General features: G+C 39.9%; 2 protein-coding genes across 3 annotated transcripts in view; one reads left to right on the top strand and one right to left on the bottom strand.

Moving 5' to 3' along the window:
- Positions 1–979: 979 nt before the first annotated feature.
- On the bottom strand, positions 980–4,458 carry atp6ap2 (ATPase H+ transporting accessory protein 2). Its single transcript, XM_016282669.1, has 8 exons — positions 4,332–4,458; positions 3,291–3,421; positions 3,079–3,207; positions 2,688–2,783; positions 2,087–2,224; positions 1,657–1,710; positions 1,078–1,306; positions 980–984 (listed from the first exon to the last, which is right to left on the bottom strand). The coding sequence occupies exons 1-8, from the start codon at positions 4,381–4,383 to the stop codon at positions 980–982; spliced, it is 834 nt and encodes a 277-aa protein (XP_016138155.1). The 5' UTR covers positions 4,384–4,458.
- A 5,933-nt stretch (positions 4,459–10,391) lies between these two features.
- The window catches only part of bcor (BCL6 corepressor), a 47,709-nt gene continuing 31,203 nt past the window's right edge, over positions 10,392–26,897 (top strand). For both annotated transcript variants that reach the window (XM_016282624.1, XM_016282623.1), the window contains exons 1-3: positions 10,392–11,179; positions 22,361–22,440; positions 23,288–26,290. In XM_016282624.1, the coding sequence (XP_016138110.1) occupies positions 22,438–22,440; positions 23,288–26,290 (3,006 nt within the window). In that variant the 5' untranslated portion in view covers positions 10,392–11,179; positions 22,361–22,437. The remainder of the gene's footprint in view (positions 11,180–22,360; positions 22,441–23,287; positions 26,291–26,897) is intronic.

Genomic DNA, 26,897 nt, shown 5'->3' with positions numbered 1-26,897 from the left:
AGCAATGCGTAATTGTCATGTTTTTGGCTTAATTTATTTTTATTCATTGTATTTTAACAATTTTACCCAGTAAAAGTGTCATATTTCAGCTTAAACTCAAAAGGAAAAAGCAAACAATAAAGCACTTTTATGGTTAAAAAAAAAACCTTAAAAGTACTTAAGCTTCATTTTCTTTTTTCTTTTAAATACAGGTTTTTCTTCCCTTTTTATTTTGGAAATATTTAAGTCACAATCACAGAAAAATCTACTTATTTTTAATAGAACATTTTAGCAACTTTAAAATGACATCTATATAAAAATGTTAAATAACATTTGCTTGTGATTAAGTTTTAGAAATAAATTCTGTAATTATTGTAATATTTATTGTGATAATGAGAAATGTTGCCTTGGAAACTAGTTGCCTTGCCTTTTTTTTGTATATTTGATTTTGTTTCAATAAACATTTATTTTATTTAAAGTAACAGAAATTTAATGTTTTAGTAAACTATAATAACTCTACAGCTAGTGTTAATTTCGTTAACGAAAACTATAACGAAAAATGTTCGTCAAGGTTTTTCCCCCTGATGAAAACGAGATGATGACGTAACGATAATAAGGTCATTAATTGATAACGGAGACTAAATGAACATGCAATATCGTTGACGAAAAAAGACGAGACTAAAATGTAGTTAAAAAGAACACATTTTTTTTATTTTCGTAGGTGGAGACAAGACTCTATTACGCAAGCGTGCATGATTGCGGTTGCCAGATGTCAAGACCTCAAATATGATATCCTGTTAAAAATCTGTACACTAACGTTAGATGAGGTAAAATATACCATGCATACGAGTCGATATTCTATTGATTTGTGCTTATTAGTGAAAGAGCAACTTCCGATAAAATGTAAAAATAAATTTAGCAAAATAAAAAAAAATTTCCCATTATTTTAACCATTATACAGTAAGACGAAAATGACAAAAGTGTGTAAGTTTCCGCTGACTTAAACTAGACAAAAATTCTCAGACATTTAGTCAACTAAAACTTGATTAAAACTAAAATAGGACAAGTTGACTAAATATGATAAAAACTAAAAGTTACATTTGACAGAACTAAGACTGAGACTAAATAAAAAATAGCTGATAAAATGAACACTATCTACTGCACACAGGCTCGTTACCTTCTGCAGAGTAGACGTCAGGATTCTGGTAGCGTCGGTGAACTGAGGGGAGTCTGTGCCGTAGCGGCGGACGATCTCCTCCAACCCTGCGAGCTCTAGAGAGTACAGGTCAGGAGCCGGGTCTTTAGCCAGATGCTTGTGTTTCTGCAACTGTAGCAAACAACACAAAATACTTTAATATCACACAAATTTATTTTCAAATTTGCCACAGTAATTTAATCTGATTACAGAGATTTGATTTAGTTTTTTTGACCAACATCAAAAGAAAATTAAGAATAAAAAACTAATTTTATGCATTTATTAATATATTTTAGATATTTATGAACTGCATGAGCCAAACAAGCACATGCAAACATTAAGGCTAGATTAAAAAAAAAAGAAAAAAAAAAAGGATTTTATACTAAAAAAACTAAAATGACCATATAAAATCTTGCACGGCTGATTTATATGGAACAAACTGTCATAAAGTGTATCGGCTCAGAGCAGACCGAGAAACTCACCAGAGCCGAGATGTCGTACAACACCTGAACCTCAGAGAGGAACAGAAGATCAGCCTGCAACACACAGAACACCACATAAACACATTAAAACCAGTATATTTAGACCAGCGTCTAGTTTAGGATGGGAAACAAAAACCAACATGCATCTAGTGAACGATGGTTTCTATCTGTAACAACTACTTTCACATGATTATTTCAGTAAGTTAGAAGCCACTTCCTAACATGACCGAAAAACTGCTTCAGAAACTGTTACAGCCCATGTCTGTATAAAGAGTGTTAATACTGTATACACTAACGCATAAATAACAGATATTTGAATTACTTATTTGACATTTATGGCCAAAGTCGACCTCAGTTTTGTGGTTCACTAAACCACTAATTTGTGTTATTGGCTATTATGACCACAAGTGTTATGTGACCATGTCTTCACCTCGTTATTACGACTGAGAGAGACGAGAGGAAGGGACGTGAGGACGGATCCGTCCTGGGACAGACGTCCACGGATCTGTTGCAGGGTCACGGGCAGGTCCTCAAACACTGTGTTGGCCATTCCCATCATATACAGCCTCTGAAATGCACAATCAAGAAATTTCTTAAATGAATGCTCGAGGTTCAAAACATTTTTATTTACTAACTACCAACAACATATAATTTCATTATTATTTCATATTTTTGATTACCTTCATGCCATATCAGCACATAAGAAAGATTAAAAAGAGGCATAAAACAAATAAAAAGATAAAAGAATAATAGTTAAGACATAAGGCAAATCAGTTTCTTACAATACTACAGCAAATATGTATATATATATATATATATATATTTTTTTTTTATATATAATAACTACAAGCCTTAAATTTAACATTTGATAAAATCCTTAGAACAGAAGATCTCAAGATAACTTTGCATTTTATTGCATCAGATTTTAAGTGTTTCTTGTGTACATCTTTATCTGCAGAGCACTTTGTGCGTTTGCAGGCATCACTTGTATGTGGTTAGTGTTTGAGTCAAGAAATTCGTTGAGGTCACACCTCCTCACTTGGGGCGAGCTGCAAGACCACAGGGGTGCTGTCAGCAAACAGAGTATGCACCGTGTTTGCCACACTGTCCAGGGTGAACGGAACCGGCTGAAACCAGACAGATAGATAGACAAACAAGTGCCATCAGTCTCATGATACAAAATAAGGGAAGTCTAGCAGGGAAACTCCATGGCTACTCAATCCTAATACATCCTCATTTTCTGGAACTTAAAAACTAAGGTGAGTTATTTAACTTCACTCATTCGTTTAAAGGTCAAACTGACAACCTACATGTTGAATCAAAGACATAAAAGCAAGAAAGAGTGCGAGACAAAAACCTGCTTTTGCATTCATGCACCACAAAACCTAAAATAACTTATGTGCGTAAGAATGCATTACTCACGTTTTCAAGAGGGTAAGAGGAAATATTTTTCGGAAAGTCGAGGCTGTCCAAGCCACGCACGACGATCAGAGCGTTTGCACGCGGGCGTTGGAACAGCGAACCGGCAGCCAGACCTGGCCAATCAAGATCCTACAAACAAAAACCACAAGCTTACTACAGTGTTTACATGAAGACATCACATGTGCCATTACAGGATTAAATAGATGTTAAACCTCATGGATGGAGAAACCCATGGTCAGGGCGACTAGATCAGGGATCTTTTCTCCCGATATGGGCCACTGTCCATCCCGGAAGGTGACGTACTGCGGGCTGCGTAAAACAGTCAAACTGTCACCCAAAACCCCTGATGAAAAATAAAACAGGGAACAATGCTGATATATTCTCACAAACTTTCTTTACAATAAATCACACTTGTTTCGACATTTTGAAGTCTAATGCAATGACATTCAGATATGTTGAGCTGTGTGGAAATGTTCACAGAAAAAAACATGCAAAACATTTAAAAATGCATAAACAATAAAAATATGATTTAACCAACTAACCTAATAAAAATTAGACTACAATAAATTTTAAAAGAAATAAATATATTGATACAAATATATAAATAAATACATCAGTATGTCCTATAGTGAGCAGAAAATAAAAAAAAATTATGTAACGTGACAAAACAAAAGGATTTCCCCCCCAAAAATCACACACACACAATTATAATATTAATTTTCCCACAGTATAACTTGGATAGTTCTACAAACCCGATTCCAGACTTTTTGGGAATTGGGTTTGTACATAATATATATCTGCCTTTCACGTTTCAGGTTGCACGAAAATAATCATACTTAATCATCATAATCATACATCTAAAAGATTGAAAACCCCTTTCCTAACACAATGATCGGTTTAAAAACCACAATAATCCTATCATAACTATAATATTGATCAACAATGCAGGATTTGTTCAATAAACCATGACTGTCACATGACCTGCTGGGGCTTCCTCATTCATTATCAACATTTAGTAGCAAAACCATTTTTATCTAACAGCATAAACACGATATCGTAGCAAATGCACATAAATTATTTGACCTAAACTAATTTAAATGCATAAACGAGAGATATTGGATGGATTTACATGACTGCGGATTATGGCATCTCACTGCAGTCGCCATTATTTCATTAAACAATCGCTAAAAACACACCGACCTGGCAAAATCAAACCACGTACATCTAAATGATAAAGTATAACGTCAATTTACCTGATAAAAGGCCTAAAAGCGCAAACACCGTGTTGATAAATGCTCGATTCATCTCGGGAGGATTCTTCTGATGGACTCCGCTTCCGCGCAATACCGGTCACATGACCACTTGACGTCGTGCGTCATGACGTCCTGCTGTTTTTTTGTGTGTTTTTTTATAAGTTGCGTTTCAAGAGTTTTTTACATTTTTTTATTGCAGTAAACAACAAGGATTACAGTACGTACCAAACAAACAGTAAAAAACAGTACGTAAAAAACATACAAAATACCAATCAATAATAAACTACTTGAGGATTAATAGATAAAACATCAGAGAAAAAAACAATATAATATATCATGCCGTTCTGCTGTTCCTGTAGCGCTTCGGCTTTCACTGCGGGACTTTTAAACCTCATTTAATCAATCTAGCCTAATATAATACTAATTCAAATGAGTATAATATAATACAAATATATATATATATATGTATCAGTGGTGGGTAGTCCTAAACTTTTAGTCCTGTAGATCAGTGGTTAGTCCTAAACTTTTACCTTTCTCGTAACTTTAAAATTTCTATAGCCTAAGTTTTATGATTTACATTTTTTACACTTACAGCTAATTTCTGACAGGAATGAAAACTGTGAGGGATAGAGTTAGCCGTTGTTGCATGCATACTGTCGATAAACACGATTGCTCAGCTGAAACAAAGTAGATACAAGTAGACGAAAACATAATAAAACAGTTTTGTAAGTTGTGAGTAGGGGATTTTGGTGTGACATTGTAACGTCCCTCGTTAAATTCACTATGGCTTCTAACCTGACTAAGGTTGATCTTCTAGTGAAATACTTAAATAATAGCCAGCCTTATAAAAATTATGTATAATTAGAGCTATCATTGATAAATACACTTTGATTTGATTGCAACTCAAAGCCAGAATAATAATTTTAAAACACTACTTCAGTTAAACTAGCAATTTGTAGATGATATAATGTATAGCCTATATCTTGTTTCTATTATTTGAATACAAACGCAGGAACTTGATCTTGCTTTTCCAAGCCCCATGTCGTTGATCGTCCTCTTCGACTTTGCTGGTTTTCTTGTAATATCATCGTTGTCCACTTGGAGGCGCTCTCGCTCCGTCACTGACCGCTCGAATCGCCCGCGTTGATCTCCACGAGCCAGCAGCCCCCGAGAGATTATTTACACCGTCTCCCAACGCAGACCTCCACCAGATGTTCAGCCGAGAAGCCTTATATGACTCATGATATTTCAAAATAAATCAAGAAGTCAGAGTAATATATTGAAAATAAAGTCTGGGTTGACATTGAAGAAAAAAGGCTGCATGCATGATAGGTATTTATATACAAATATCTTGGTTGAGCTGTAGGCTGATCATCAGATTCCACTAATAATGAATCAGACGATGAGAATATGTTCAGTAATTAAATTAAATATAGGGTAGCCTACTGCTGCATATGTTAAATTATGGCATTCTACTTTTCAAAAATAGGCCACGAGGAGTCCATGCATTGAGACTCATTGAGAAAACATTGAGATTGACATCAAGAAAGTGCATATGCTATTTCAATCAATGACATAACAGCTGCATGCAGAATTATATACTTACAAGCATAGGATTTCTATATAATTGTAAAAGCACTAGCAAAATGCTAGTTTAAGATGTTTATCATGTTATAGTCTACTGCAATTAACCTTCTAATATACAGACATCATTTGCTTTGCTCTTTCAGTCAATAACGAACATCAGAAAATCACCCAAAACTTAATGCATTTAACACGCTCGTTTCAAAAGCCTGTTGCCCGCGGATGAGATCTTGTTCTCGCCCTCAGCAGCGGGACTGGAGTGACCCCGTGACACGCCTCCTCTGATTCTCACATTCACAGGTAATTCAATAGCCGACAATTAGACTGAGCCAGCCATCGGCCCACCCAACGCAAGGACCCTGATAGTGCAACGCTGCAGAAGTCTGGAGTTCCGTGTCATCCATCTGAGCATGTGAATTATTCATTATTATCAGCATCATCATCATCATTAAAAAAAGTTGTCAAACATTTTTTTTTATGTATTTATGAATCATAAATATGAATTATTTATGAATATTTTTTTAGGGTTACTCCATGTGACCTAAACATACCTCTCAATAAATATGTGATATAAAAAAAATTGAAAAAATGATTATTATAGTATTATTTAAAAAAAAAAAAGAAGCTAAATGTGTTTGAATATTTATTTATTTAAAAGATACAATAACAAAATATTGTACCAAGCTATAAGCACTGCTGTTTTCGACAATAGCAGCCTTTTAGTTGTTGTTTTTTAAATAATCTTTTTGTATTATTATTATTATATAAGCAGAAATGTATTTATTTATTTATATTTTTAAGTTATAATAATAAAACATTGTACCAAGCTATGTAAGGCAAAAATGTCAGTTTTTAACAATTTCGGACCTTTTTTTAATTAATTGTGTTTTTGCATAATTATTTTTATAGATCTTTTAATGTGTTTAGTATTATAGAAAATAATTATTCATTCATTCATTCAGTCAAACACTTCTGTTTTCAACCATTTCGGATTTTTAATGAGATTAATTTGTATTTTTCTAGTAATTATTGTATTTTTCAGTTTTAATTGTTTTTTTTATTTTTTATTTTAATGTATTCTGAATAGCAAAGCAATGTAAAGCTTTTTATTTTTTTAAGATTTATTTACAGAACGAGAATGATAAGAGCAATAGAACATACATAGACAGACAGACAGACAGACAGACAGACAGACAGACAGATAGATAGATAGATAGATAGGCAGATAGATAGATAGATAGATAGACAGACAGACAGACAGACAGACAGACAGACAGACAGACAGACAGACAGATAGATAGATAGATAGATAGATAGATAGATAGATAGGCACATATTACGTATTTCAGGAGCAATTCTACTGTTTTCATAAGTGCAGACGGTGGCTCGGCCCGTTCTCTGCTGGTCTGAAGGGTTTGAATGACAGATCACGCCTGCAAGTGACAATGTCTCGATGAGCGGACATTAACACCGGCGCTGTTGGCCACTCACTCGTCTCTTCCCCTTCCTCTGTCTCTTTATTCCGCGAGAAAACGCGAAGCACAGCGCCTCGGGCACTGAACACAATGGAGAGCTGGAGAGGGTGGGACGGGGGGAGAGAGAGAGACCCCATGCATGTATAAATGAAGGCTGCATGGGGGAAGGTAGGGGCGGCCTTGAAGAGATCAGATTAAACAACAATACAAAAGCCCACCAAACTCGCCTCTTATTTATTTAGATTTGAATGAATGGGGAGCGTTTGTGTCAGCTGAAGAATTCTAATATCATATAAGGCCCTCGCTGTGTTAAATTAGGCCTAATGGCCTGTTTATTTCAGGATTCATTTGAGGGGATTGTGGGGACCCGTTGTTTAAATATGTAGGCCTATGTCAGACTGAACACATCACCAACTCAATACATTACATTCTCACATATTTGAGCGCTGCTCTCAAAGACGCAATGTCTCTTTCTTATCAGTAGATAACATTATCGTTGTCTTTTATTATCTCTTCAGAATTGTAGGCTACATTTTATAGTCTTCAAATAGTGTCTGTTTTGATTGAATGTGGGTCTTATACTTGCTACTGGTCAATACTAGTTGGATTACTTAATAACAATATTTGAGCTAACTTGCTTGAGAGATCCAGATCAATGAGAACTTGTTTAACATACTTGATTTAGATTTTCTGATTTATTTGACAAAAACACCATTTTGACCAAAATATCAGACAACATCATATAACTTAAAAAGATTAGATATCAAACTGGAAAACATTTCTGGATCTCTTTAGAAACAGAACTGAATATGACCATTTTAATGGTGGTAACATTTAGGCCTACTTTCTAATGTTAAACATAAATAATATTAAAGTCTTTTTTTTTTACAGGACCCGTGCATCCCCTTATATTTGATACTAGACTTCTTATACGAACTCTATTCCCCAATTTTGTTAAAGCACGAATCGTTCGCCTGTGAATATAGGACTCTGAGCACGTTCCAGAGCTCTTTAAGAGCGTTCCCCAGCGCCGTGACCTCCAGGTCGCCTCCCCCGGGGATGATGCTTGCGTGCGGGGGAAGGGTTTACCCGCTAGGCGGTGGCCAACACATCCTCCGTCAAAGCCCCGAGCAATCCTGTTACGTTACCCACGCAGCTCGCGCGATTATGCTGCTCCTCTTGGCAAAAACAGCCTCTCGCGCAGAGCGGCCACAAACATCAGTCATATTTACGAATATTCTTCTTAAACTAATGCTTATTTAAATGTAATATACGTCCTCCTAGCTAATATATTAATGTTCTAAAACGCTCTAAACATTTCCCAAACATTCAAGTTTAGGTTGTGGGAACTTAATCATTTCAGTAGGCCAAGTCATGTTGTTGAATAGGATGACTTTCAGGACTTTCAGAACAATTTTGTTTTCCGAGGTTTACAGAAATGTTGTTGGCACTTAAAACATCCTGAGAATTTAACATAACATGATCTTTAGCTTTATGTTTCTAGGCCCCAGCGGGGTCTGTCTTTTTTTCCCTACATTTTTTATGCAAGTGCATTTCTGATAATATTCCAATAACTCATTTATGACCTTAATTCTCACTTTTTGACAACAAAAGTCCAAAAACCACAATTGTACAATAAAGTCAAGAACTGCATCCATTTTATTTCGAGTACGTCTTTATGTGCTCAAAAAGGTGAACGAGGGTTTAATGGTGTCCAAGGGTTTCCAAAGCGTTCTGTTGGATTGGATTTTAATGCTTGCTCTATCTTTCATTGAAAATATAAAATACAATTTTGTTCTGCTTAAAATAGTAGTATCCAGATCAATGAGAACTTGTTTAACATACTTGATTTAGATTTTCTAAAGTAATAACTCAAAATGGCTAAACTTGCTTTTATTTGACAAAAACACCATTTTGACCAAAATATCAGACAACATCATATAACTTAAAAAGATTAGATATCAAACTGGAAAACATTTCTGGATCTCTTTAGAAACAGAACTGAATATGACCATTTTAATGGTAGTAACATTTAGGCCTACTTTCTAATGTTAAACATAAATAATATTAAAGTCTTTTTTTTTTACAGGACCCGTGCATCCCCTTATATTTGATACTAGACTTCTTATACGAACTCTATTCCCCACGAATCGTTCGCCTGTGAATATAGGACTCTGAGCACGTTCCAGAGCTCTTTAAGAGCGTTCCCCAGCGCCGTGACCTCCAGGTCGCCTCCCCCGGGGATGATGCTTGCGTGCGGGGGAAGGGTTTAAGGCCAACACATCCTCCGTCAAAGCCCCGAGCAATCCTGTTACGTTACCCACGCAGCTCGCGCGATTATGCTGCTCCTCTTGGCGGGGTCTGTCTTTTTTTCCCTACATTTTTTATGCAAGTGCATTTCTGATAATATTCCAATAACTCATTTATGACCTTAATTCTCACTTTTTGACAACAAAAGTCCAAAAACCACAATTGTACAATAAAGTCAAGAATCGAGTACGTCTTTATGTGCTCAAAAAGGTGAACGAGGGTTTAATGGTGTCCAAGGGTTTCCAAAGCGTTCTGTTGGATTGGATTTTAATGCTTGCTCTATCTTTCATTGAAAATATAAAATACAATTTTGTTCTGCTTAATAATCTAACTACGCAATCTATAAGGTTTTAAACACCCTATAAATCCACCTACCACCTCCTGCGCTCTTTATAATATAAGCCAAAAATACCGTTTTGTGGTTTTCCAGAAGCCTCTCAGCGGCACTGCCGATTCATTTTGTTTACGGAGCCCGTGCGCTGTGCGAAACACCCCCCTCTCGCTGAATTCTGCACGGGCGCAGCGAGTCGAACAGAGGGAGCGCAGCCTACTGGGTTTATGGTAATTGCGGTTGTTCCCCCAACTGGCCTTCTGGGTGAGAGAGAGAGAGAGAGAGAGAGAGAGAGAGAGAGAGAGAGAGAGAGGTTTCGTGCCCAGCTTTCATGGGTGGGAGAGAGAGAGAGAGAGAGAGAGAGAGAGAGAGAGAGAGAGAGAGAGACGTCTTGCGCTCAGCTTTCATTGCCCGCTGCACGCGCTCACAGAGAGACACGCACACATAAGCAGCAGCAGTTGCGCGAGCGTTCAGCGCGCAAGGGATATCGCGTGTCGGAACCGGGACAAAGAGACGGAAAAATTAGATTAAAGTCCGTTAGATTAAAGGGAGAGAGAGAGAGTTCCTGTGGCCGTTTTGTTGGCCAGTGGTCCGTAAATGTGCGTGTGAGGACCGGCCCGTGCACACACGGGCAACACACCGCTGCCGTTCTCGCGGCGTGGCTCTCGGTCGCTCGTTGTCTCGCTCGAGCCCAACATGGCGCTGCCAGTCTTCATATAGCAGACAGAGCCCCCGGGGATTTTTCGCCACCTGTGCATTCACGCGATTCGCGTCGAAGCCATCAACCTCTTCTGAGTCAAAGGAATTACGTTCGACTGCGTCTGCATGGATGTGTATGGATCTCTTCTACGCGTTCACAGTTATTCCAGGAGGGGATAACGTTATTCATATTCGGCAAGTGCGGAGATACTTTAAACTTCTGAAGGGCTTCCCGTTGAAAACTGAGAAAACTAGGGTTAGTCGATTGACCCGAGTTAGAAATAGGCGACATAGTAATGCAGCTTTCAATAGGAGCATCTGATCCTCTTTGTTTTTAACGGGAATCTTTGCATATCTTAAAAAAACCACGAGAGTGAAAACTTGCATTTAAAGAGGAAACCCCATGCTTTCCGTGCGACTTGGTGATCAGCAAGCATCACTGCATTCAGGTAAGAACGTTTTAAGCTTTATTATTGGTTTTCCATGCCTCATCTGCTTATGTTTGTTCCGTTACATTGTCCAGTGCAGGCAAATGCGGACCTTTGGCAACGCTAAAGAAGGGTTTGTTTTTAATAGCTAAAACTATTTTATACACTCGTGCTTTGACATTTCGGTGTGAAACTTGTTTGTTGATACGTTTTCAACATATTGGCTGACTGGTGTCGAGATCGTGACGATGTTGTTGACAGCTCTTGTTCTTGTTGGTGGTTTGTGCGCGAGTATTAGACATTGCTTTTAATTTCTTAAATCTATAAATCTAAATGATCGAATCTTTCTGACTGTCTTCGCGAGCTAACAGACCATTTCCCACGTTACGGGACTTTCCTTGGTAACGTTAGCTGACCTTTTTATTCACTCTGCGTCCTATTCATAGCGAAATCGAAGCGTAGATTTGTGGAACTGTTGGTTTCTGTGAAATTCACGTGTGTTCGTTTTCTCGTGTTGAGTAATAAGACGGCAGCACGCGCTCGCGTTGGCGCGTGGACTTTCTTTTTCCGATCGGGATCCGCCGCGAGCGCTATTGATTTTGCAAGCCTCGCCCTTTTATATGACGGTTGCCAACCTTATGGAAATTGTAATAAATGAGCCCTTTCGGTCCCGTACAAAGCTCCTAGAAAACAAGAACTGGATGTGACCTCCAAACAAGTAAGTTATAGGCTACACGTTTGGAGGTCACCTCCATTTCTTACTCAGTTTTTTCCCCCAAGTAAGCTTTGTGAGAGGACTGAAAGGAAACATTATGGATAGAAGAAGCCTATCAATTCATATAAAATTCATGTAAGGTTTCCTATGGAGCTTGTGCTAGACATAGCACATTTGTGGAGACGCTGCAAGTCCTTTTGTTATAGACACGAATGTTGAGGAGACACTACGCGACCTTCTTGCGCTCGAAGTTATTCGTTGTCGAGTTGTGTCCGGGACGGGACAGTTCCTACTAAGTGAAGACATTGAGAGTTATGTGTATAATCTATCATAGAGCCTTGACGTTTGAGAAACCTGTTTGTCCTCGACAGGCGCGGCTGTTTGGAGATTAAGATCCATATTGAGGCTATTTTTCTCCACTCCAAATATTTTACGCAGACTGTCATGCCATTCTCTAATAACAGACAGTGCTGTGTTGTCGCACCCTGATGCTTTCTTAGTAGGAAAACCTCAGGGTTGTATCCAAGTTGTCAAAGAGCTGATGGTGTATCCGAAAGTTTAAATCCCACAAACGGCCGATCAATGAACCTTTATCACTGTGCCTTGAATAAGACATCTAACCCCAGATTTATCCAGGTTGACTTAATGAGTGTTAAGTCACTCTTGATAAAAGCTATTAAATGAATAATTAGCAAATCTTGAAAATAGACACACATTGGTTTCGCTAAAGCGAAGGCACATGGCAATTGTTGTTGGTTACGCTTTGTGAGGCAACCTTAGGGTCCTAGTTACTGGCATGCTTTTTGTAGTCAAACCATTGGGTTAATTTTTCACAGGAGTCTCGTTTCTAAATGCTTGCGACTTGCTATTCTGCATTATTAAAGCGCTGTGGACGCTATTAATCAAACGTGTCAGAGCATATCCTTATGAATCCTGGTGGAAAGAAAGCCCTGGATCCATCCATATTTTCACAGGCTTGCCTAAACCGAATACTTTTGGCATCCAGTGTTTTAGCCTGATTCAATCACACTGTCAACTTTAAAAGTGCATTTCAATCTGACGCGCATTGCTGCACAATCTTAACATGTTCTGAAGTTGTTCCTCAACAGCTCTTGTTACGGATTCCCAATAAGACCCATTTGGCTGTGTACGTTTTTGAGTTGGCCCGTTGGTTCTTTGATTAAAAGAGTGCTTGATATTATATTTATGTTCTTCAGATCAATGTAGGCTATTACTTTTTGCGTTATTTCGTGTAGGCCTAGATATTTTTTCTAAAGAACTAGACTGGAACCTTTTGGACCTAATTGTATCCACACACACACACACACACACACACGCGCGCGCACACACACTGAAGCGTTCAACTAGGCTTTTTACTTTGTAGCAAATCAAACATTGCAAACTTTATAGAGTGGAACTAATGACTGATTTGATGTTATATAAAAGCCGACAATCTGCTCATTATTTGTTCCAGTCTGTTCAATACAAACTAATCGAAGCTTCCGTAGCCTATAGCGGTTCAGTGTTCTTTTTTTGTCTTAAATTATCCCCACTAAATTAAATTAGACTTTTTAGACCCCACTATATTTCTACACATGCATTTATTTTGTTCTTAATCTCTGTTTTTGTTGATGCCATTAAAGATTATACAGTGTTTGTACGCGAACTGGCACGAATACCGGTTGTTTTCCACTGTTTATTTCGTCCACTCCCACGACTCGCCCTGTCGAGACCCCCAGCTCTCCGGGTTTGTTTTTTTATACCCGTCAGCTCAGTGTGAGCTCACGCCTGCATGGTCTCCTCACCCACGGAGCCTGTCTGCTGGAGACAGACCAGCTTATATTCCGATGTCCACGTCAGATTTGCAAGAGGGAAAGTGTGACATGTCTGTCCCGTATTGTAATGATCTATACATACTCGCGGGTGGAATTTAGACCGACAAGTCTAAAGTCCGGAGTTACACCGTGCCACAGTTCACGGAATATTTTAAGTGATTGATGTTGGTCATGAATCTGGCAGAAATCAGACCACCAAAATGAGCCACATAACAGAGTTAGGCTACATTAGAGGTTATGGAGATATCGTATGATAGGACATTAGAGGCCAGCCCATGCAGCGGTCAACATTTTAAATGTTTTTTGCTGGTTATTTTGTGTTTAACAAACGTTATATAAAGAAGAAATATTTTAGTCTGTTTAAAATGTGCTTCAAGTGTGCTCTGGTCCTATAAGGTGTATAGAGAAAAATTTTAATAAAATGTGAAGTAGTCTACTTTGGGTCAAAAGGTTTATTTTCCTCTCTTTTTGACGCTTTAATGTCTTGCGTAAACAACACCTTCTCTATTATTTTGCTATTAGTTAGAATTTTAGTTTGCATTTCAGAAATGAATCTAGAGCAGTCAATAAAAAAATGGACCCTATGCACACCCAACAAAACAAATACATTCATTCATATCCTATAAAAACAATTAGCAAAACATTTGGGCTAAATATGAAATATTTTGTATCAGTTGGTCTCTTTACTAAATCGTATTGCCAGAGTTTGCTTTTGTCTTGGCAGCCCGTTTGGTTTTATTCGCCAGCGTTTAGTGAGGGTGGAGAGATGCGTGGGGATCGGATTTTCGGAGTTTGGCTCCCACTGGAGACGTCACGGTTTGATTGAAGTTTCTTCTCGGTCCGAGCAGTCCTGCGGGACGGTGCGCGCTGAAACGGGAGAGCTCTTCTCTTCACTTCACCGAGCTTTTGTGCTGCAGCAGGAGCCCCGGAGTGCACGGATCGCTGCGCGCTCCCGGAACGACGCCTACCCATGGATATATTTAGGGATGCACGATATATCGGCCACAGGATATATTGTTTCTTTTCTTTGTGCCGTTTCTTTTTTTTCACACGTTAAAAGCTGAGATTTGTGATACAAATACAATGCATTGGAGATAATAGATTACAAAGATATGGTTTGAAAATGCCAGTCACTTTAGGTTCTAGTTAGAACCGAAAAGGAGAAGCGCAACTTCCACAAGAATGTCTTTTTCCTCATAGCAAACCATATGTAACCTGCTGGTGCTTTAATAAACAGCTACTAGTCAGTGTTTTATGGTGGAGGATGTTAGTTAAACGATTAACAGCATACAATAAGGTGCAAAGTCATCATACGAAAGAGACATGATAAACACCGCTCTCAATTAAAAATGAGCCACACACTCTGAAGAGGTAGTGCTTCAGAAGTAAGGAAAGATATATGAAATCCTTTGTGGCTTCATCCACACATTTAACTCTCCATAGACGTTTAAATATTTTATCTGCATCATATGGTCTCTTTTAATAACATCATATATATATATTAACTCATTAACTGTCGTGGGACGTTTGGCACTTTTTTTTGTCCTTTTTCTCTATCAAATATTTTAGTAATCATCATAAATTATATATCATTTATGAAAGCTTAGAAGCCCAAGATTCATCCTGTGAAAACCATTTTGAAATCGGACATTGCGTTACCATGGAAATGGTACGTTAAAATCTTTTGGCGGTCTCCTCCCCCTTAGTGGGCGGTGTCAAGTGTCATATTACAAAATGTATTACGGTATTTTACAATCAAAACTTTTTATAATCTTGACAAAATACATATCATTGGAAAGGTCTTAGTCTCAGGATTCCATATTTTGAGAGAGAAGTAAGATTTACAGAGAAATCTAGACATTGGTGATAGCACCCGGTGGCTGTTTGTGGTATAACGCCCTAAATAAAACCAAATCAACTTCAAATTTGGAACATAACTTATTTAGACATATGGCTTTAATTTTATACCAATTTTAGAGTAAAACCTGTTATGTAAAATATTTACTATATATAAAATTAGTAGAGTGCATTTTCTTTACAGTAAATTTAAACGTCTATAACTTTTTGATAATTTAATTTTTGGAAAAAATCTGCTGATTTTCTTCTTTAAAAAGAGACCAACCTTAGGTCTGTATTCCAATTTAATTCCAAACTTACAATTTAAAGGGGTCATATGATGCTGCTAAAAAGAACATTATTTTGTGTATTTGGTGTAATGAAATGTGTTTATGCGGTTTAAAGTTCAAAAAACACATTATTTTCCACATACTGTACATTATTGTTTCTCCTCTATGCCACGCCTTTTTGAAACGCGTCAATTTTTACAAAGCTCATCGTCTGAAAAAGCGAGGTGTGCTGTGATTGGCCAGCTATCCAGTGCGTTGTGATTGGCCGAATACCTCAAGCGTGAGACGGAAATATTACGCCCCTCACATACTGTGGATGCCGTGTCCGGCCGGAGAGACGAGACAAACATTAAAACCCATTACAAACGAGGCATTTGTTGCATCCAGTGGGGACATAATTACGGATTATAATGACTTATACTGTCTTTTTACGCATTGCATTGCATCGCGCCACGTAAACATAAAACCATGTCTGCATTTGTGATCGAAGAAATGACAAACAGCAAGTGCTACTCTACACTGCCCAAAACTCACGTTTGAATCATCAGTGGCAACGAAAAACACAGCGGCTTACCGTGAGGGGAAGCCCCGGCTTAGCGTGCGCTGAGACCAGGACAGAGTGAGCTGAGGCGGGCTGGACTCCGCTTTGTCCACGGTGAAAGTTGTTGTATTTCCTCAGCGACCAGCACAGATCAGCTCCAGGCATGACGAAGCAGATATCGTCCTCTTTTGGAAGACCAAAGCAGTTTCGCTTTCACAATGAAGCACACAGCGTCTTCAGGACATGGCTGCAGCGTCAACAATACTACAGCGAGAATAAAAGTTACGCCTTCTTTCTTTGCGTGAACATTTGGGCGGCGTTATGCAAATCTTCCCACATCGTGACGTAGGTATGTGGGGGCGTGTTAGAACGAGCCGTTTTAGGTAGGCGTGGTTAACTCTTAACTTTTATAAAGAATATCTCTTTGGATTTGAGACTTTAGTCTTTGCAACTTTACAGATCTTCTTTATACACCAAGAGCTTGTAACACTCCAAAGAGAAAGGGAAACTTGAAATCGCATCATATGACCCCTTTAAGTTTGGGTAGTGCACTTTATTGCCTATTTTAAAAAATGGGGGGTGACAGTTAAGGGGTTAATAAGTAAAGCGGAACATCTGCTCATTATCTTGTGCAGGAGCTAAAAACAGCCTTAGTTAGGGTTAGGTACTGGAATCTTAAGAAATGTGCCTGTGTCCTTAACTCTTCATGAACGGTTCTTTTAGTACTTTTGAAATATTTGGGGAGAAAGTAATTGCAGATCATATTTACATGTTGTCATATCATGAGCCTTATGGACAACTTTTCTTGGTCCATTTTGAGGGTTAGTTGGAACACTTGTAACTGAATCAGATTAATTCAGTCCAACTGAATCATAAGTGCATTTGACTCCCTAAAAAGATCCGACTCAGAGTAATTCGGTCGGAGAACTGGTTGTGGAAAGAGTCATTCAATCGTGAATCATAGCTACTAAAACCGCGAGCGATGTTCTGGTACCGCTAAATATTAGCGCAGTAATCACCGTTAAAGTATTTTAGTGCAGGGTTCCATCAGCATCGGCGGAAGAATGCAAGTTCAAGAACCCTTAACGGAATCGAACCTCACTCGGGTTTAAAAGCTGAACCATTTCCGAATAACGGTTCTCGGGTCCCAACCCCAGAGCTGAAATTCACAGAGAACCAAATTCGTATCGATTTATATTCGCAAGCAAGAAGAGAAAAGACAGAGAGAGAGAGTGTTAGCGAGAGCCAGCGCTGTAGTCTCTAGAGTGCACGCACGCAACCCACCATTTCAAAGCAGCGCACGAGGCAGACGGGGAGGTGAGAGAGAGAAGGGAATGGCTGCGGGGGCCGCACGCGGAATGTGTGCGCTGCCAGCGCGTGGGGCTCGCAGCAATTCGTATCGCTTCTCACAGCTGAATGTCTGCAGGCAAATACTCACTTCTGTATACGTTGCGTCTTAAATATCCGCGCCCTGCTCGCGGAATGTTTTGTTTTTGTCATTTTTTTCATAATGGGCCAGCTAATGCACACGCGCATAGAAAATAGCTAAAGACTTGACTTGTGTTGTATAGGGTTGCGAAACATGATTGTTGACTGACCCTTTGACTAAAAGATATATATATACACACACACACACACACACACACACACAATATACATACACAAAAGTGTCAGTTAAAAAAAATCAGATTTAAAAACTTTCAGATTTAAAATGAGTGAAATAAAATTGGGGCTATGCATCAGTCAAAATATCAATATTTATTGAAATTTAATTAATAAAAATATTATTTAACTGTATTTAAGACAATTCTATCAGATACATAATATGCAATGTACTAAAATTTGCAACAAAGGACTTCAAAAATGTTTAACGTCATTTCCTTTACAGAATGCTATTAAACACAACGGGTAATTTAAATTACGCTGCAGTGGAAGTCTTTATAAAAGTATTATAGCATTTTTCTCATAATAAATTTAAGGCAAGTCAACATGCGAAAGTGCATTTTCGCTCAGAGTTTTTAAAACGGAAACAATAAATATTTTTGCTACATTTATACTCTTCTATAATACCCCAAATCACCACAGAAAGTGCAAAATGGTTCACATATGTCTGGGTTTGGCCTTTGCTACTATGTGATAATCTTGAATTATTTATAGACCTACGAGTGTCAGTAGCCTAATGTGGACGGACGGATATTCCACTCGGAGCATCCTGGAGTAGGCCTATGACACGTTCATTTTCAGTTAGACATTGGACGCTTTGGGCTTAAGGTAATAAAGATAAGCTCATACCTTTCACAGCAAAGCAGTTCTTTTTGAAATGACGCGCTTTAATGGAAATATCTTATTCACATGGGCTGTATTACATAGGCTACCTTCTTTTCATAAGTCACGGAAGGCATGCGATACATTTTAGTATAGGCTTACATTTCGTGGGTCTTGAAAAGTTTTGTCCTTGTATTTCCCCCTTCATTCGGCTTTGTTTTTATCTCCTGCTTACGGATATTATAAAACATTTTACTGCCACTTTAAGAGCAGTATAGAGCTCTAGAGAGTGTCGGCATGGTGGACTATAGGTTTGGCGATCTGCCACAGTTGGAGAGCTGATGGCGGGGCCTCTGGGGCTTCTAGGTGGAGATCTCAGCGGCCTCTTTGCTCTACACTTGAGCCTTTACTGCAAAATCTCACACCTCAGGAGCTAAACATTTAACACTCTCTTTCATGCTCCGCATACTTTATAACTTGATCTCATGTTTTTCTATCAACAACACCGACCTGATGCAACGGCTTTCACGCCTGGTAGTGCCTTTGGCTAATCCGTGCCACGCTGTCGCGCAAAATCTTTGGGTAGGCATTGAAAATAATTCGTTTAACTAAGCGTTGTTGTTTTGGTCCTCATTTTTATTCTTGTATACCAAATGACAAATACAAAGATTTCTTTCTTTTTTATGTGCTTATTTTTAAATGTTATTTATTTTTTAGTAATTCATTCTTGTTTTTATATAGGCTATATACCATAATTTTAATTTATTTGTATATATGTAGGTACTTTTTATTTGCCTTTATATTTTTTTGCATTACCTGCACAGTCTATTATCTTCGAAGTGAGCTGAACATTACAGCATTTTTTATTTTTATTTTTTGATCAGTGCAGCGCGCAATGACAGGAATCACAAACCAATTCCGTTCCTGCTCCAAGCATTTAATAATGGGGGGCTAAATGTAAAATACGTTGCAAAATGTAACCTTTGTACAGCCTTTTTTTAGTTTGAACGCCAAGGTGATTAGAAACAAAGTTAAAAACAGCCCATGCAGCTCGATTCAGTGTTGGCTCACCTGCATTAAATGGCAGACAAAGCGCCCGGCGAGCTTGTCTTGTGATTGATGTCTTTGAGAGTTTCATTCCTCCGTGGGGGGTGAGTACCCCTCTTACCGAAGCTCCCCTCAGATGCATAATGTCCTCGCCCCGCTGGCGCAATGAAAGAGCGGGTCACAGGAGGGATGGAAAATGAGAGCGCAGAAAACGTGACTGAATGGCCAAGGCGAGTGGGTTTCTGCTGCGTTCACCACGGCAGGGTCGGATTAGGCTTTGAGAGCAGGGCAGGATGGGGGAAGGGAGGCACACGCTCCGGGAACAGGGGCAGAATTTATGTTTATTAAGTTTAATGGCGGCTTAATGCTGGTGTAGTTAAAGAACAATAATTCAACTTTGCTAGTAAATGCAAGAGGGTTACCCTTCTGCATGTTCTTTGCTTGAGTAGGAATGGATCTTATGCTGTTTTGCATAAATGCAACTGCTTTTAGTGATAGATTATAATTGTATTAATACATTCTACTTATGCATTGAAGCTGTTGTGCAAAGCAGGTTGCTATGGAAGTAATGCATGCAGATCTGTGTGTGTATGCGTGTAGTTGGTTTGATTGATGACAGAGGGCAAACCGTCTCACTGCTTCAATAGCAGCGACTGTGGCCATGTCTCTAGATAAGCTCTGGGTCTGCGTTCTTAAAATCTGGGGTCTGTAGAGCCATCAATAACAGAGGCCCAGCTCGCCTACATTAAGCTCCGCTGTAATGTCTTGCCAAGCCGTGGGGCTGGGCTGCAGTATTTGGAGGGGAGGGGGTGGATTTTGATTGCTGCTTTCTCCACTGTAATGATGAACCCCTCACTCCCCTCTTTGCGTTGCTCTGTTTGAGCATGGAAGGCAAAGGGATTCCTTATCAGAGCACTTGCTCTGAGATAACAAGGCACGTGGCCCAGTGACCGTTTGTCGAGACTAAGTCATGTGGCGGTGGAGGCCTCACCATGAAGAGGTCGTTTTTCATTTTCCCTCTCTCTGCTCATGTTAGCGATAGTATGCTAATTTCTCAGCCTGGTCTCATGTTTATACGTAGGTATTAATACGTAACATTTACAAGCACAAAACGTACACTTTTTTGTAAGTTTTTAATCATGCTAAAACGTACAATTTAGACGCATTTCAACGTTTAAAATGTACAAATCGCTATGTATTTTTAGCTAAAAAACGTAAAAATATTTACGTATCTTTTATATAATTTAGATATTCATATCAATGCATTTTTATCATTTTATCAATAAGCGATTTAGATTTTTAGATCCCTTAACCTGCCCCCAAACCTAAACCTACCCATTTTATAGCGAATATAAAGGATATAAAACGCAAATGACCGAAAAACGCAGGAAAATAAAACTTTTAGTAACAATATAGCATTAAAATATATTTATAGTCGCTAATTCCACTCCTACCTATAAACCTAAACATTTCTGTACAGTATAAAAAAAACATGACAGACAGATAAATGCAATTAACGTTTAATAATTTAAATAATTTATTGCAAAAATGTCAAAAGCAAAACTAAAAGTAATCCAAATGACGATGCATTGCACCCGCAGCCCTCTCTGGCGGAATACAGTAGGTTTGTTTGATCCAGAGCAGAATTTATGTTGTTAATCGCTGAAAATATTATCCAGATAATTTTCCCGATGTACTCCGTGAACTTGTGAAGGAACGCGCGGCACATCATTCAAACACACCTCACCAGAAACACGGCATGTCGCAATCTGTGACGAATGCAGGCGAGAGCCAATGAGCGTTCGATTATCCTGCCGTAAAACCTGTCGTTTGAAGCGGCAACATTTGAATTTGTAAGAGCTCGTCAGTCAGCGCGGGCTTTGCTGCTCACGGTCACTGGACTCGCTGCTCGGGATGGAGAAGCAAGCAGATCGCCAAAAGATGCTTGGATTTGGGTCTGTTCCTCGCAGTCATATGAATTCGGAAGATTTGGATTACAGCGCACTAATAAAATTGTTTCATTTCATAATTATGTTGCGTTTTTGGTGTATTTTATAGTTCTATTGTCAGTCACAGCATGTCGGAGAAAACGCCTTTTGTGGCCCATGACAATCAAAGTAAACATTAAATGACTAGTAAAGGTTAAACGATTGCAGAAATGTTATTTATTTTAAGGTTTAAAGTGAAGTCGTGTTTAACATTATGGAAACGAGCTGGCAGCAGAAATCACAACAAAACGAAATGCTATAATTTCATAAGTAAACAATTTAATAATGCAATTGAAAACAAGTTAATTCATATGACAACTAAAAACTAATAAAATTAATGCCACGATTTCAATATTCATAAGGATTCATTTTTAGGTGTCGTCAATACGTCAGTTTTGTACGTTAAAATGCTGAAAATACGTAAGTATTTGTACGTTTTAGTGCCTGCAAAAACGTAAGTAAATGTACGTTTTATAGAACCACATTTTACGTAAAATACATACGAATTATCATGAGATCACGTTGTAATTTCTTCGCTCAGTGATCAAGGTTAATTTTCACTGTGGTTCATTGTGTTTACCCTGAATTGAAAAGAGTATATGAATAAATAATAGAATGTGGTAAATATTCTGCTTTAAGAGCTGCATTATATATATATAAGATTTGTATTTATTTTTTACAACAGAAAATTATCCTGATGGGATGGTGAAGACCAGGGAATCTATTGAGAACTAACAGAGAAATAGAGTCCTCATTCAAAGCATGGTAAGCATTTCATTTAATACATGCACGTAAAAAACAGACATTCTATTTCAGTTAGTCATGTGTGAGAACAGCTTGGTGTCATTTATTTTTTCATAGAGAGACAAAATGATAGTTTTTTCAAACTATCCCCTCCCACACTGAAATATATCAACCTGTCATGCTTGCAAAGACCGTTATCACCTGTTTTCTTGCATTAGAATTCTCTATTGTTGACAGATGCATTCTCTCAGAATGCACAAGCTAGGACTGGCGTAATTTGACTCTCAGGTCGCTCTCAGGTATGATGGGAAGACCGATCTGTGCTGTCTGCCAGACTGCCCAGAATGCATACATCAAAGCTGCTGCGATTCCCGCTCTATAACCTTGCTGCATCTGACATTTAAGAACGTTTTCTGCATTCGCCTGTTCTGACCTTGACTAGTGCAATGTGTTGTGACGTCCTTGTAATTTCCTATTACCTTTTTTAAGGTGGTGGGGAAATCATCAGATTACTGTGTGGGAATCAGTTTGTGATTTAGAAAGTGAGATGCTTTTCTCTGACCTTTTAATAAGAAAGTGTGATGTTTATATAAAATCTCCACTTATGTCATTTACTGTGATTCATTTTTTTGTGGTTCTTACCACATGTAGTCTCTTATTTCAGTGATACATCTGCACTCTCATTTAGTGAAAGTTGAATGCTATCTTTAGATAAAGATTGGATGCAATGTACCTGTTGTTAAGCTGTATTGGCCTTTTGTTCACTTGCCTGCCTGTTGTCTGAGTCTTATTGCTCTTTGTTTGTTGTCATCTCCTGCCCCCCCCCCCCACCCACCCACCCGTACCACTTTCTGCTTTTTTGTCTCAGGTGGATGCGAGTACAACCTGCAGAATGAACCCTCTCAGTGCACTTGGCATCGATCGGACCAGCCTTATGCGCGAGAGCCTCCACGTTCACGGAAGGATGGTCTATCCACCAGGAATCCGGACCCTGCCAACAGAAAAGGGCTATGTTGGTGACAGGATTCATGACTTGCTCTACAAACCAGATGTGTCTCTCGACAGCAGAAAGACCGCAAACAGTTACATTGGATTTTATAAAAGTTCCCATCCTGGGATTCAGAAGCCACTGATTGTGCCTGGGAGTGGTGCAGATGTTTTAGGGTTGGATAGACGGGTCATACCAGCAGATAAGCCCCCAGAGCTGAGTCTCAATGGTGGTAGCAGCTATCTGCGGGTTCCCTGGATGAATCCCTACCATGAAGCTGGAATGTACCCTTTCTTAGACTCCAGCAAATTCACTGCTTTGAACATGTATAAAGCATCAATCCTGTCACAACCGCCACCATACCTTCCCCAGCATCTGGCCTACCAGTCTCTATGTGCAGGAACAGGAGGCAGTGCTGCTGGTACAGAGCGCTTGTTTTACATGCCCCCCTATCCCCCTGCATCTATATCGTCGCCCCTTGCTTCTCCTCTTAGGATACCCAATGCGACTGTTGCCCCTGCACTGTCTCCTATGATGCACCACCAGGACAAAACGATACAGAGTATTGGTCCAAGGATTCACCATGAGCCCTCAGCATTTGGGCAGCAGACCATACATCAGCAGACCCAGACCCACCACCAGTCACCCAGTGATAGGCAGCACAGCAGCAATGGAAACAGTGCCAGCAACAGCAAGTCCATCCGGACCCCATCCAGCAAAAACACAAGCAGCACTAGCAGTAATGTTAGCAGTAGTAGCAGCGTTGCTGTTAGCAGCAGCTCCAGTTCCATAGTCTCAGTAGACTCATGTCCTTCCCTTGTAATGCAGCCACCCCGCCCTACACCACGCCCCCCTCAGCCGCCTGCAGCACCTCCACTCCCTCTCCCACCTCTTGTGGATAGCACTATGGAGTTCCAAAAGCCTTTGTACAGAAGTCCTTCCTCATCCTCGTCATCTTCACCATCGGTTGCTCACACTGTCTACATTAACAGCATGTCCAAAGAGCTTCGCTCTCCAATTCGGCCTACTAGCCAGAAGCCTAAAGCCAAAGAGGCAACCATGGAGTCCAACAGAGGTATGGGGAATGAAAGAAAGAGCAGCAGCTCACCTGTTAAGACCTCTTCTGAGAAACCATCTCAACAGGGGCCTATTACCAAAGACCCAGCAGACAAGCCTTTAGACCTGTCTGCCAAAATCATGGACTTTGAAGGACCTACCAATGGGTACCCCCCAAAATTAGAGGCCTTAGCCAAGCTTCGCTATTCCCCTACCACTCGTTATGGACTTCCCCCTAACAGGGAGGTTTTAAAAGAGACTCTTTCTCCATCTTCCTCCACAGTTAGCACTTCTTCTAAAACTCCAGAAAGGCCTGAGATAATTAGCACTTTACCATCTTCCTGGGTGGTGCCAAGTCCTACCCAGACAATCAGCTCTGAGGCTAGTCAAAACAAAGGCTCCAGCATCATCAAGAATAAGAATCTTGAACATGTGGTGCCACAGTCAAGAAGTTCCTCTTGTCCCAGAATTGATGACCAAAACAATGGCTCAATCCCAAGTTCTGCCCCTACTGTCATGACTACAGCATCTCGGCCATCATCTGTCTCACCGTCTCCCAAGATTAATGGTGAATGGCCAAAGTCAGTTCCCACCCCACCAGAAAAGACCACAATAGCTACAAAGCCCTCAAAGACACACAAAAAACCTGAAACCCCTGAAATTGGCTTCAAGCCTCCGCAATCACATTTAGAGAATGGACATGCCCCAAGCTACCTCTACATGCCTCAGGGTGAAACTTATCTTCCTCCCAGCTTAGCATATTCTAGCAGATATCTCTCATATCCAGTACCTGAGAGTCTTTCCCTTTCCCACTTGCAGTTGTCGGGAAAAGGGCCAGTGTACCCTCATCCAGTTCTGCTGGGCACTAACAATTTGTATTCAGCACGTTTGCCACCCAAGCCTGGCATCCCATATGGAATCCCACACAGTCATGGTGAATATCTGACTTACCACGACTCACAAGAAATGGTTCATCCACTAATGTCTCCCCTCTTGCCCCTGGACCACAAAATCACTGAGCGTCTGGAACTGAGGCACAGACCCCTGGACAAGCCCTGGCATCATGACGAGGCTCCGTTCAAACGCCAAAGCATCACTGACACAGACCCAGGCTACAAATCTGAGAGGGAGTCAGAGAGGCAAGAAGTTTTGGGCTCAAAGTCTCAGAGCAAGCCTCACATAGTGAATAAAGAGATTGTCTGCATCGACCTGGTCCAAGATGACACAGATGGCAGTCCAGAGCCAGACAAACATAGTTCTGTCGATGCCAAAAGCAAAGAGCCAGCTAAGCCAGTCCGCAGTGGGACAGGGATGAGAAATGAGAGTGGCAGTAATTCTGAGGGGAAAGAGCCAGAGCTCATGCAGATTCTGCGCTCTGGCCAGCCTGCCGTACCCTGGCCAACTGATTCAGAGCGGAGGGCAGAGGTATGCAGTCCGCCTCGGCCACAGAAGCAGTCTGACTCTCCTGTGCACAGCCAGAGTGAGGAAAGCTCCTCTGAGCATAGCCCACTATCTGACACGTTGGAAGAACAGACACTGCGCTGTGCCAGAACCTCCGGCGAAAGGGCTCGAGCTGATGGTGCTGAATTCAAAGTTGATCGGCACCATGCTAATCGACAATATGCGGACATGGGCAAGGATGCACCAGAAGACACAGAGTCCCATGAGGATGAGGAGGAAGGACATGGGTTGTCTAAAAGCAAGAGATCCAGCTTGGCCAAGAGAATAGCCAACTCCTCAGGCTATGTTGGCGACCGCTTCAAGTGTGTCACCACTGAGCTGTATGCGGACTCCAGCAAATTGAGCCGGGAACAGCGAGCCTTGCAGGTGAGTTCCGCAATTATTATATGTTGGTTAGGATGAATAGGGAAGTTTGTGCAATTATGGAACATTTCATTGTCACACTTTCATTATAAGAAGCATTCAGGCCCCTCAAGAGTGCTATAATTTGAGAACACCTCACATTTTCTGTTCCCTGGTCAACACTTCATGAACCAGTAGCTGTGATTGAATTAGATAAAGTTCCCAGCCATTCTGAGATTTACAGCTTCTCTTTAAAAAAAGCTCAGTGATCTCAGTTCCGGCTTTGAACGGGCACCCGTATCTAACTTCCACACTCGGTTATATTGAACACTTTACTAATTACAGATCTCTGTAACCAACACTTCCTCTCCTGCTCTCTCTTTCTAGCAGTTTTTGGGCCCCTGCTGTGAATCTGTCAAACAGGCTTTAATGGCAGCAGTTCTACAGTTAGCGCGAGAGAACTTGTGTGTTTGTACAAGAACACATACGTTTGAGTGTGTGGTTCAGTCAACAGCTGAAAGGGTTAACACAAAGTGCCGTCTGTGGCTGTTTTGTCCAGTCGTGCGGATTTTCAGCTGCCGAGTGTTTGTGTGTGTGTGTGTGTGTGTGCATGCCGTGGCCTTGCTAGCAC

The sequence above is a fragment of the Sinocyclocheilus grahami genome, unplaced genomic scaffold (genome assembly GCF_001515645.1).
Source record: "Sinocyclocheilus grahami isolate Dianchi unplaced genomic scaffold, SAMN03320097.WGS_v1.1 scaffold163.1, whole genome shotgun sequence".
NCBI lineage: Eukaryota > Metazoa > Chordata > Actinopteri > Cypriniformes > Cyprinidae > Sinocyclocheilus > Sinocyclocheilus grahami.
This window is presented reverse-complemented; position numbering and strand designations above follow the sequence as displayed.

Excerpts from the sequence above, each read along its gene's own strand:
- atp6ap2 (XM_016282669.1), bottom strand. The coding sequence starts at position 4,383 with ATGAATCGAGCATTTATCAACACGGTGTTTGCGCTTTTAGGCCTTTTA. Across the intron at positions 2,784-3,078 it reads CCTCTTACCCTCTTGAAAAC|CCGGTTCCGTTCACCCTGGA; the intron begins GTGAGTAATGCA and ends GTCTGGTTTCAG. Across the intron at positions 1,307-1,656 it reads TGTACGACATCTCGGCTCTG|TTGCAGAAACACAAGCATCT; the intron begins GTGAGTTTCTCG and ends TGTTTGCTACAG.